Source organism: Oratosquilla oratoria, unplaced genomic scaffold (genome assembly GCF_046742065.1).
Source record: "Oratosquilla oratoria isolate Oo_2021 unplaced genomic scaffold, ASM4674206v1 SCAFFOLD49, whole genome shotgun sequence".
NCBI lineage: Eukaryota > Metazoa > Arthropoda > Malacostraca > Stomatopoda > Squillidae > Oratosquilla > Oratosquilla oratoria.
In genome coordinates this window covers 3511875-3525665 of record NW_027467713.1, presented here as the reverse complement: position 1 = coordinate 3525665, position 13791 = coordinate 3511875, and the positions used below count along the sequence as shown (strand labels likewise).

Here is a 13791-nt window from a genome sequence, read left to right as displayed (position 1 = left end):
CAACTTGTCTCCGCCCGGCCGGGGAATGTGTGTGTGTGTGTGTGTGTGTGTGTGTGTGTGTGTGTGTGTGTGTGTGTGTGTGTGTGTGTGTGTGTAAAGAAGTTATAATAATAAATAAATCCATTCTAAAACTTATACTTGTATACTTTTCAATTGCATGTAAAAAAAAAAAAAAAAAAAAACTAACAACTCTCCCTATCATACAATACCTGATCGTGAAGGTAACACGACTGTCAAGTTGAAACAAGAACAGAGGCGAGCGAATGGAATAATGAACAATAATAATTACTACTTATCTATTTTTGTATGTTCAATCTCCGGAAAGAGTTATCTTATAATTAGAAATTCTAGATGGAGCGTAACGTTTTCCCATATTAGCCCAAAGCATGACGTCATCACGGTGGGTTTTTCTCCTCTGAACATAACGACGCGCCACAGTGACGTCACAGATAGCATTCCCAATCGACAATGTAATAATACTAATAACTGATTAGATGAATATAACGTTATCGGATTTAGTACTACCTCAACGACCTCCACATATAGGAACATTAATTTATTATCATTATTATTACTGAGAAGGAGATGGATCAGCTGGCGGTGTCTGGCAACTCTTCCTTACATAAAAATACCTGTCGACCTTGTCGTCATTCACTACCTGAGCATCAAAGAACGTGATAGGGTGTGTGTTGTGTGTCTTGTGTATTCAACAGGATGCGGGTTGCCCTTCTACTGATAACATCACTCTTCTACGCCGTCTCCGCGGAGAGTAAGTGGTGCCTCTTCAGGGCGTTTTCTCTATTGGGAATCTCCGAAATTGGAAAGTCTCTAGAATTTAGAGAAAAAAAAAAAAAAAAAAAAAAAATCGGGGTGGCAATAACACTGTGTTTTGAGTTTTTGTTTCAGAGGAAAAAAAAAGATGAAGCCCAGTTGTATGGTTAGGTTTAGTTAAGTTCGTTTTAGTTTGCTTGAATTATGTTCATTGTAAGAGAATGAGAGAGAGAGAGAGAAAAGATGTAGAAAAAAGAATGATATTTTGCCCCGTGGACCAAATGTCCTACTCCCCTCGTCCCAAACGAGCCCATAATCATCGCAAACGTCCAAATCTGTGGGTCGCCAGGTAGGTCACAGTTAGAGCACCAGTGGTCTAACCTCAAGTCTCCCTCCTTCCCTCCCTGCCAGCACCTACTCTTCCTCCTCCTCCGAGCTGTACTGAAGGAACTCACACGACGGAAGACTGTAATGAATGCATATGTGTGGACGGCGGCCTGGCCTGCACGCGTAGGTTCTGCCTCACGGCGGCCTTCGTGGAAACCATAAACAGCTGCAAGATGCCGCCGCTGTTGAGGAAGGAGAACCAGGAGTGCCAATCCCCCGGGAACAAGTGGACATACCAATTGTGAGTTGAAGCGCTTTTGTCTATCAAAACACAGGGGTACCAATCGTGAGCTGCATCAGTTTTGTTTGTTTATGTAACATAAGGCTACGCTTTTGACTCTTCGCAAAACACAGGGGGGTACTAATCGTGAGTTGTAGCGGTATTTGCAAAACGCTCAGATGACAAACGCAGACGATTGTATTAAGCTCAGCTGTAGCCAGGTGATTTTGTTCTTCTGGGGACAAACCTGTGACTCGAGTCTAATCCCAACTAGACAAATCTAAATATGCCACACAACACTGTCGACGACAACCCCTGCCTCGGGAGTCTGCATGTTGACGGGAGATGTTGGTCTTTGTCTGGATCCTCAGGTTACACACACACACACACACACACACACACACACACACACACACACACACACACACACACACACACACACACACACACACACACACACACACACACACACACACACACACACACACACACACACGACTCCATGGTGCAGTGGTTCGTGGCCGCCACTACGGCGGTCCGGGTTCGAATCCCACCCAGGGCTGAAATAACTTCAGTATCACTGCGTTGCGAGTCGTTACTCCATCTCTCGTGGGCGGGGAGTTGGGTGTATGTAAGGTCACAGCATTACCCATAGATCGGTCATGTGTGAGCCCTGAGCTCTCTTCGGGGAGGGAAATAGCTGTCGATCACGAGTCCAGCGCGTGATCCAAGAACATGGTGGTGAATCACACACACACACACACACACACACACACACACACACACACACACACACACACACACACACACACACACACACACGCACGCACGCACACGCACGCACACGCACGCACACACACACACACACACACACACACACACACACACACACACACACACACATATATATATATATATATATATATATATTTATATATATATATGTATGTATATATGTATGTATGTATGTATATGTACATATATATATGTATATATATATATATATATATGTATGTATACATATAAAACTGCAATATAATTGATAATATAGGGATGGTACTGCAGAACTATGTTGTGGGAACCATAGTACTATGTCAATATACTGTGTATAGATAACACTGATCGTCTATGGTTCAGTGTAAGAGTGTGCATGCATGTAGTAAGGCAGTAACGTGCACAGACATTGCAAGGGGCAGCAGGTGCTTTGTGCAGGAAACTGGGCACTTTACTCTTTTGTATTATTCGTATTTGGCAACTATCCGGTAGGGTGCAACGCCATTTTCCACATTATAATTTCTGAATGCTAAGAAAATGGAAAAAAGCCTGTGAGAAATAATTTTTCATTCATTTTTTGTATATTTTTGTGATGAAGGGCACTTTTGGGCCACAGGGCAAAGGGGCAGGTTCGGGCACCGCCAGCACTCCTCTGCACGGGCCTGTAGTAAGGTGTTGAGGATGTTATTGGAGAACCCAATCTTATCCATCCAGCGCTTCATCTCCTCAGCGATGAGCAGGGATGACGACACACAGACGGCTGTGTCAAGATAGGATGTGCATGTTAACCATTTCGAGTCCAAGGGTAAGTCGAGTTCAAGGTCGGGAGCAAGGAAGGCCGTAACAATAAAGTGGAACATATAGAGAATATAGATAGGTTAAGGTACGTTCCAATGGAAAGCTCTATATGAGACTGGATCTAAGCAAGATTATAATAGAGGTAAGATAGAAGTCTGCACGAAACTTAAGTAAACTATATTTACAATAAGAAAAGAAAATGAAGCTTTACATTTTTACATTTACAAGCATACACTCACAGTATTCAGAGGAATAACATAGATGCACTTTCCTAATAGAAGAAAAGATACAACTCACAGTTCACCGAGTCCTAACAAACTTATATAATTCAAACAAAATAATTAATAATCCTATACAAGTCCAAGAGAATTGGCTTACACTATACTTGGCTATACTTGGTGCACAATCAACAGCAAAGAGGGGATGAGACTAGGTACGTCAAGTCCTCATGGGGGAATGTAGGTAAGATTGTCTATGTTTATGTTATCGAAGCCTTCCTCATCCATCTTGTACCTCCTCCTCTCTTCATCTCCTCAGCGAGGAACAGAAATGCGTTCAGATCGCCTACGGAGGCTGTGACGGCAGCAAGAACCTTTTCGACGACGAAGAGTCCTGCCACTCGACGTGTGGGTTCCTGGGGCTCAACATTGAAACCCGAATTTCAGGTGTGAGGATGTCATAAGTATACAGATCGTTCCCTCTCTGGGAGTCTCTTCAAACTCACAAATCCGTATTTGGAAAAGTGAATCCAAAAACACATTGAAAATAAAAACAAATAAGCCTTTCAGCTGTAGACTCCTTTCCAGCCCTACCGCCCAGCATCTTCAGGAGTAATCCGGAGTGCACCGAAGGAACGACGACCAAGCGCGACTGCAACACGTGCGTATGCATCTACGGGAGGGAAGTGTGCACCAGGAAGCTGTGTTCCCCAGGAGGCGCCTCCGGCAAATCCGACAGGTGCCTGCTGCCGCCAGTGATCAGTGGTACCAACAGATGCGAGAGTCTTGGCTACGGATGGCTCTACAATAGGTGAGTAGGTCGCTATTGGGGTTAACAGACTGGAGCAAGGTCCATTCTGGAAGGGTCCGGCTCTGAATCGGTAGTGGCATCACAGACATGACCTGGGTTGGTCTGGGTTTGGTACACATTCTAGCCAGCAGTGTCAAGATCCGAATTCGATGGCGATTGGGGTGACGCCTTTAGAACGGCGGCGTTGATACATAGGTTCATATGCTTTGGTCTTGATTTGATTCTCAGATGATGATCGCCCTTTTCCTAGACTCCTTGGTCAGTTTCTTTACTGTGTCATCATTTTTTTCCACTTCTTCCACATTCTGTACAGCAATTTCTTCTTAAATTTTGGGTTATCTTTGTTGTTTATTAATAGTACATATACTATTTGTTCTTTTGACGTTTGGGTGTTACAATTAGTTTGGAATAATTCTCTGATGTGCTGGTATGCTTCACGGTCCAGTATAAAGTGACTTAGGATTTGTCGCATACTATAGATTATTTTCGTTTACGAATCTGTTTCTATCCCAAAGTGGTAGAGTATTTCTTCCACATCTAATTGAATAACAGAAGCTTCACTGTTGTCAAGGAATTGAAATTAATTTTTCTCTGTACTCCTTCCAGACTGTTATCCCCTTCTTCAGTGGCGTTCGTCGTCATTTATATATTTGCCCCTAGTCCATCTATGTTTCTATTTAATATTTGGAGATATCTATTGTTTTGGACCAGTAATCTGTGGGGCACTTCAGTCTCTGTGATAAACATCTATTGAGAAGTTAATTTTTCACATACCACACGCAAATTCATTTAGCATTCATGTCCCTTGTGGTCTTTGTTGAAGTACCAATTTATCCTCTCATAAAACAGTTTGGATGTAAATGCGCCATTTTCTTTTGCTTTCAAGTTTTTCAGGTCATCTCTCTTGTATGGTAATACTTCTTGACAATATAATATTTTTGGTAAAGCAACTTGTTTCCGATCAACAGTCTGAGTTTCTTACTGTTTCTGCAGCTGTCAGATTCTATTTTCTAGCTTCATTTGATCTATTCGTTACAAACTTTTCAATGGATCTTCTCTTGTTTGTTACTGTTACTCCTAGATCATTTGTTTCATTTGATTCTTTTATGCCTCCTACATTTTCTATGTTCTCATAAATGCTAGACAATCATTTGGCTACAGGCATTCGCTGTTTCTGCTAGGAAGAATAATAGTGTTATTACGTCCTCTTTACTCCGAGCCAGCAGCAGCAGCAGCCCCTCATCAGCGTAGAACAAAGCTGGTATATAGCAGCTCCTTGTGGTCCAATTTCCTGTCCTTCACGTGGATCAATATAACATAAATGATCGGGAGAAAAAGGGATGTGAAGCCATTGCATCCCTGTCTTGTCCCGCTTGATATTCTATTTAAACAATAGCCGTGTTATTCAAATACATCACTGTCTTGTCATCTTGATCAATTTCACTAACAAAGTCAATTGTGAGGTGGATGAATCTTGGATGTTTTCGATAGTTCCAAAGGGCATTTCTCTAAATTAACACCTTTTTTGAAGTCAACTGGTGTGGCACGCAAAAGGTTTTCTTCGTATCAAAACTCTTTTATGATGTAGCCCAGGAGTTAGTTGTCTTTTATGCGTCGATTTTTTTTTTCTTTTTTGGTAAATTCTGCTTGTGGTTCATTTTCTAACTTGTCGCATTGTAGGTACTATCTTATTCTTTATGATAGCCATAAACAGTTTATATGATGCATCTAGGTCTTGGATCTGATACTTCGGAGCGTTTCCTCTTTCCAGTCATAATGGTTTTAGATGTTTGCCAGTTTAATGGTGGTGGACAGCCTTCTAAAACCTAATCAAGAAACATTTCTAGCTAATTTATTAAGAATTCACTGTCTTTGAGTACCTTGAAAAAATCTTTTAAATTGCTAGGTGCTGGAGATTTGTCACTATGGTTATTTGGATTATTTCTTGTTTCTGTATTTTTGTGTTGTGTCTTGCGAAAACTGCTTCTGACCCAGGGCAGTGGACAGGATGCAGGGATGACCCGTTGTCATCCAGGAGGTGCTGCCAAGGTGAGAGGGAGGGAGGAGGGTGGAGGGGAGTGAAATATGTAGGGGATGGAATGAGTGGGAGTGGTTTCTATGAATTTTTCTTTTTGGCTACCGCCCGTGTAAGGGGGAAAAGCCTTTGGTATATGTATGTATGTATTTTTTAGTCAGGCATGTTTGTAACCGGTCTTTCCTGCATCGTAAAGTTCTATTAGGAGTCTTGGAATATTGGTGTCCGTGTAATATTGATTTCCAATATGGATGATCACACTTTCTCCTTCATTTCTGATTAATTTTTCTATAATTTCCTTTCTTCTTGGTTCCACTCTACATCATTATTTGATTGCTTTTGGTATGCAGTTTGCCAGATTTATTATTGTTATTATTATTATTATTATTATTATTATTATTATTATTATTATTATTATTATTATTATTATTATTATTATTATTATTATTATTATTATTATTATTATTATTATTATCATTATTATCATTATTATCATTATTATTATTATTATTATTATTATTATTATTATTATTATTATTATTATTATTATTATTATTATTATTATTATTATTATTATTATTATTATTATTATTATTATTATTAATATCATTATTATTATTATTATTGTTATTATTATTATTATTGTTATTATTATTATTATTACTATTATTATTATTATTATTGTTATTGTTTGTTCCCATATCTTCTTTTGGCATTTCGTCTTCATTTTCGTATACAGTTATATTATGCTTTTCTTTTCCCGAGAAAAATTGCTTGTTTTCCTACTTTTTTGAGTTCTTGTCAGCTTTGAATTCGTAATAATTTTCTCATGAACACGTATTGCTCCTCTACACTTTACCTTTTTGTTTCAGGTATATATAATGAACAAATTTCTTTTCTTTTTGAGTTTTTGCAATTCTTGGTTTCCAGTTGTAGCGTTTTCCGAGTCGTATGTCGTCTTTTCTTTTGTAATTCAAGCTGTCTCGGTTTGCTGTTTATATGCTGCCATTTTTCTTGTGGACGTCTCCTTTGGATGAAGTTTAGCTGATTCCTTCGTAATGGTTTAAAGTTCATTTACATCTTTTATGGGTGACTGTTTCCTTGACAGCATTTTTTTCAACCGTATGCGCAAGGTTTTCAGTCGTCTGGTTTCGTCCTTGTGGCGGAATCACTACGTCCTGGGCTTTGCACGGTCTGACGGTTCGTCGAACGCGGTTCGACAGACACGTGTTTAAAGTGATGTGTGAACGTGTGAACGGGGTATTTGGTTGTCGAACACAACGTAAACCCCCTCTAACACCCGAGTCGTTGCTGAGACGTAGATGAGAGGTGGTGGGGATTCTACTCGCGTATACACGGGAAGTGTGGGCAAGGCCCAGCATGCAGGTGTGTGACGTACAGTATGTGACGTGATTAAGTAAGGAACTCCCCGCTCCTTGGCTGACCTATTCCATTTAAGCCTTAGTTCTGGGGTAAACATGCCAAATGGCTCACAAAGTAACACACTTTTACTTCAGTGAGATGATGGATTGCAATGTAGTTCAGTTCGAAGCTTTAAGAATCATTTAGATAAACACCTAAGCAAGATGCTGTAATGACTATCATTTATTTTATATTATTTGTTTTTGTTATAATTTGTCTGTGTTATTATTATTTGCTTGATTCTCATTTATTATTAATTATATGTCAATTTATTATTATTTACTATTTACCTGTTTGTTTATTATTTAACTATTCCTATGCATTTATGTATTATATTTATTATTTACATGATTCTAGTTTTTATCTATTCATTTATTTATTTATCATTATTATTTTTTCGCATCCGACTTAGATATGGACCAAAAGGTCTCCTGTCGGCACGCTCCGCCTTTGTAATCCTTTGTGTGCGCATGCCTACGTGTGTGAGTGTGTGTTTATTCACAGTAAGAGTTACATTCGTGGGGTAATATCTCTTTGTCTCCATCTGTCCGACTTTGCTTAGATTATTTAATATTACCTATTTTAAATTGTTCCAAAATGTTTAGGCATCTGTGTGGAAAGGTGTTTCATATCTTCATGCATCTTGTCTTATTTTTTTTTTCCATGACCTTTGGGCATTCTTCCATCCCAAAAAATTCTTCTGTCAGTTTTGTTGATTCCGTTTATCATCCTAAAGGAAGCAATCGTGTCGTCTTATAATGAGGGAATTCCATTTTTTCTAACACTTACCTATACGGTCTGTTGGGTATTCTGGTGACCCTTTGGTCTGTTTTTAATTCTCTCGATCTTAGAAATACAATTATCTTTGCATAAAGGCCACACCATTGTTGCATATTCTAATCTGGGGCGGGTCAGGTTCCATATATATATATATATATATTTTTATCATTTCTCCGTCTTAAGCTCAACAAATTATATGCCTCATTATTTTTTTCTAATGCATCAACGGGTGACACATAATCGGTAAACAACATCCTCAGGCCTTTCCCTTTTGTTCTTGTATAGGTTTAATTTTGTTCTTGTATAGGTTTAATTTCCAATCGAGTATATGATTGATGATATATGTACAATTTCCAATGTACTGTACGTGTTAGATTTCTTAAACTGGCTCCTTTCGTAAATCATGTCTAAATTTCTTTTTGTAAAACTTTGTAATATATTCTGGTCATGTATGCGTCGTCTACAAATAGATTAGATAAACTAATCGTTTCTTTCAAATAAGGAAGATTTCGGGTGACGGGACTGACCCTTGCAATACACAGCTAGTTCCTTTCCTCCGCCCTGACATCCTGTCTTTCACTTCTGTTCTTACGTACTGGTCCATCAGGAAGTCTGCCGTCCATCACATGAGACTTTCCTCAAGTCCTCTAACGCAGTAGTACCCAACCTTTGGTAGGCTGAGGGCTGAGGATCTGTCATTATAAACATAGCAGAGAGCGCCTTCCCCGACAGAGAGAGAGAGAGAGAGAGAGAGAGAGAGAGAGAGAGAGAGAGAGAGAGAGAGAGAGAGAGAGAGAGAGAGAGAGAGAGAGAGAGAGAGAGAGAGAGAGAGAGAGAGAGAGAGAGAGAGAGAGAGAGAGAGAGAGAGAGATTTTCTTACCGGAAAGCGTCATATGTAGCATTCGTCTGTCCCACACCCTCACTCACTCCTCTCCTCCAACACATTCTCTTTCTCTCTCTCTCTCTCTCTCTCTCTCTCTCTCTCTCATCTTGTCATTTGGTCAAATAAAACAAAAAATCATAAAACACCAAAATGTTTGATCAAACACCAGAAAAACATGACGTCAGTCTGACGTCATATTTTTCTGGTGTTTGATCAAACATTTTGGTGTTTTATGATTTTTTGTTTTATTTGACCAAATGACAAGAATTTTGTCATCGGAGTTTAATGGAACCAATTAGCACCACACTATCCCTCTTCCAATCCTGAGGCACAATCAGACAAGAATCAATGGTCTCAAACTGTCCGGAAATAGATTTTATTTGCAAGTGAGTAGAAACAACTTGGCCAACCGTGTAGTTGATAAATGGAATAAACTTCCTGCAGAGGCAGTGCAATGTAGTTCAGTTCGAAGCTTTAAGAATCATTTAGATAAACACCTAAGCAAGATGCTGTAACGACTATCGTTAATTTCATATTTCTTTTGTTATCATGTGTCTGTTTATCATTATTTGCTTCTCATTTATTATTAGTTATATGTCAATTTATTATTATTTACTATTTACCTGTTTTGTTTATTATTTAACTATACCTGTGCATTTATTTATGTATTTTATTTATTTACATTATTATAGTTTTTATTTGTTTATAATGATTTTTTTCGCATCCGACCTAGATATGGACCAAAAGGTCTCCTGTCGGCATGCTCCGCCTTTGTAATGAACGTACAAGTAGACAGTGAAATCTTATTTAAGTATCAAGCTGGGAATCCTGTCAGACCTTAGGGGGCTCCTCCTCCTCTCTATTGTCTCTATTAGTTCCTCTTTTCTCCCCTTTCATTCACAAGCCCACTTTTCTTTGTAAAACAAAACTGATTTAGAACGTTTTCTTCGCTAATTCAGTTTGTGTCGATGCGTCTTCATCAACCTAACCTACGTTCGACTTGATGAGTCTTTCTCTGTGGTTTAGTTTCCCACTGGCAAATGTGTAAAATTGGTCAGGTTATACATTTTCCAATATTTGTCTTCCCTTCTTCGGATTCTCGTAAATTTCCTGAGTTCTACTGATTATTCTTCTCCATTTTTCTATGTCACTTCTCTCCTACGTTTTGCCACCTCCAACAAACCCTTAAACCTTTTTTCACACTTCGAGTTGTAGAAAAAAAATGTTCCCCTAGTGTTAGTGTGTGTGTGTGTGTGTATGTGTGTGTGTGTGTGTGTGTGTGTGTGTGTGTGCGTGCGCGCGCGCGACTCATCGTAGTTTTTGGGTATCGGGCGGTACAATAATAATAATAATAATAGAAGTAGCACAATCCTGTTCACCCAGCACAAGATCCCTCCCTCCCTCAGATTCTTTCCGGACTACTGTAATCAGTGGAGTTGGAATTACAAGGTTCTCTACAGCTGCCTCTGTGCAGTCTTTATATTTGTTAACAAAGACGTTGAACGATATCTCAGTAATTAGTTATGAATGAGCAAATGGAGTATTCTGCTTACTCCTGTTGCCAAGAATATCAATGACGAACGAACCCCTTTTTCCAACACACACATACTGAAAAACTCGAGAACCCTATCATCGCAACTGTACATCTGTCTCTTTCAGTGATCTGAGGGACTGCGTCCAGATAAAATTTCAATGCCAGGCTTCTGAGAGCGTATTCAAGGACAAGGAAACTTGCAGGGCCACATGCAAGCATCTTGGACTTCGAAGTAACTAAGGCGATATCCACTACACCCAAGGTAGGTAGGTAACAAGGCCTCTGGACTTGATCTGTAAATCCGGATGTACAGTATAGGAAAATAAACTCAGTCGTTCTTTGTGTAGCTGTAGAAACCCTGAACTAAGACCATATGTGGGAATAGTACACTGAATATTTTCTATTTTCACAACCTGTCCTTTCCGCGTGGAATTCTAATATGCCCTTTACATAATAAATGAACTGACAACTATTAGTATCAGTACCAGGTAAAAATTTAAGAAAGATGAACATTTATGTTTGATATTGTAAGACAATAAAGGTTATATTTGCCAATGATGATTAGCACCGTCCTTATTACCTTTACATGAGGACGACACGAGGAACCCGTAAGACAACCCAGTCCTTCGGGGTGGGTGAGCACGTTCGCCGCGTGGCAGGCGAGTCACACGATGTTCAGTGACCTTGTTCCTTTGCCTCTCTCCACGTCGGATATCGTGTAGGATAATAATCGTAATAACTAGCAGAACCTTTTTTGATATTTCATTTTTCGAAAGAATGTGATAAATAGGTGAATAAAATCGTCTGTCTTTAGCCAGAATAAAACTACTTGGATTTCTTTGTACCGTGACGTCATGTCGGATGCGCTGAAGCGACGTGACGTCACCGCTTTTGGCCAATAAGTCGTCTCCATTGCCGTGACGTCACCACTGTCGCTTAGCTGGCAGCCAATCAGTCGTCTCCTTGTTGCCGTGACGTCACCGCTCTCGGCCAATAAGTCGTCTCCGTTGCCGTGACGTCACCACTCTCGCTTCGCTCGCAGCCAATCAGTCGTTTTGAAAGGCTTCGTTGTCGTGACGTCACCGCGTGACACACATAGGTACAAGCGTATTAATATATAGATTGTTGCCTCGAGCTTCCCTGACTGGAAATCCAGTCCCACAGTTGTCAAAAACGGACCTCGGGCTCTCGCATGGATTTCTGCTGCTGGACAACACAACGTTGGACCGTTGTTTGTATTGTATCAGTGTAGCTCTGTTTCTGCGTAACTGGCTAGTACGAGGAAGATGGGAGTAGTCGTCGTCAGTTGCGAGCTCTTCTCATGTGAAAACATGGAGGGAGGAAAGATAGTCGGGTCGAAGCCGAGACCTTAGCCCGGTTTGGAGACCGAGTGCCATCCCCTTGGGTCTGCACTTTCAGATGAAACCTTCTGCAAAAATGAACGTGCGTCTCTGGTCATTTCTTCCCTACCTGTGTTAGCTTACTGTTGGCTATGGGAGGTCCTAGAGGACTCAAATACAGAAGTAGTGTGTGCATGTTGTAGTGAAGGTATTGGGCAAGTATTGTGTGTGTGTGTGTTGTCTGAATAAGGCAGGGTGCAAACCTACGTGCGAACGGGCCCTTATCACCAACACCTTTGTTCTGTGTCCGTTCCGAAGGATAATTGATAGTCAGGTCTCCTCCTTTCCCGCGAATCTCAAACATTTTGAATCTCTGTATGATCGCAGGTGCCGCAGCAGCCACTTCGAGAGTCGTGGACATTGGCGGAAGAGGCGGGGCCGCGGATAATCAGGACATCAACACCAGCTGCTGAGGAAATGACTTGGTGACGCTGCCCGTGGAGTATGGGATGAGGACAGTTTTACTAAAACAATTTTCAATATTGACGACACACTGAACATATTTGAATGGACGTGTACCAAATTGCCCCTCGTAGTGAAGGACGGGGCTTGATTGTAGGAGTAATAATTACATTTCTGTTCTGCATTTACATGCGCATAAAATGTGTGTAATACATTCTTATATGCTATGCACATCATAAATGTGTAGTCAATATACAGCTGGAGTTCTCCGCATGTCGAATAATAGGACTTGTCTGTAATGATTGCATTTCTGTATTATACCAGGTATCTGCGCATGCACACACGTGTAATATACAGTAATAGTTTACTAAGTATATACATGATAGATATGCACAGGTCACGTTCACACACAAACACGAGAACACACATGCACATAGACGCACACACACACACACACACACACACACACACACACACACACACACACACACACACACACACACACACACACACACACACACACACACACACACACACACACACACACACACACACACACACACACACACACACACACACACACACACACACACACACACACACACACACACACACACACACACACACACACACACACACACACACACACACACACACACACACACACACACACACACACACACACACACAGCTGAGATGTTGCAGAATGTGTATGTTATCATAATAAAGGACTGAAATTTTTTTTTTTAACAAGGTGCATTTTTCTTCTATTCCTGTATAACACAGCTTTACCAGGTTCCTTCTCGTATGGTATTCGAGGCGATTACATTGTTCTTAGAACCCGAGTTTGAATCCCAGGATGGAGACAAAAAAGGGTGTCTGTGTTACGAGCGTCCCTACTTGCTGCGGAGGTCGAGGTGACGACAGTTCGAACCCGCCACCAGCAAGTTGGACCAAGGGCACGAATGATTAAATTTCACGTTACAAAATTCTCTGTAAGGGGCATCAACCTAGCCTCCTAGGAGGGGGTAGTTGGCGACGTTAAACCGAATCATGTTTGTACCCTGTCAGACTCGCTTGCTTGGATTCTTGTTTAGAAAGCACATAATTATATACAATCAAGGTCAGTCAGTCCCTTTTCTACCACAATCTCTTAAGCCGGGTCCACACTTGTTGCATTTCCACGTATCGTATCATCTTTGCGTACCACCTAGTGATACAATAAGGTGCAACAGGATATTTACCCACTTGTTGCGTATCCGCCTGCTGTATACGGATATGCAACAAGCGGGTACAATACCCTGTTGCACCGTATCGTATCACTAGGTGGTACGCAATGATGATACGATATGTGGA

General features: G+C 40.5%; 1 protein-coding gene across 1 annotated transcript; it reads left to right on the top strand.

Moving 5' to 3' along the window:
• The first annotated feature begins 652 nt into the window (after window positions 1-652).
• Window positions 653-13182, top strand: LOC143023522 (carboxypeptidase inhibitor SmCI-like). Its single transcript, XM_076182056.1, has 6 exons — window positions 653-769; window positions 1183-1399; window positions 3488-3615; window positions 3757-3979; window positions 10759-10895; window positions 12361-13182. The coding sequence occupies exons 1-5, from the start codon at window positions 715-717 to the stop codon at window positions 10871-10873; spliced, it is 738 nt and encodes a 245-aa protein (XP_076038171.1). The 5' UTR covers window positions 653-714; the 3' UTR covers window positions 10874-10895; window positions 12361-13182.
• Window positions 13183-13791: the final 609 nt, after the last annotated feature.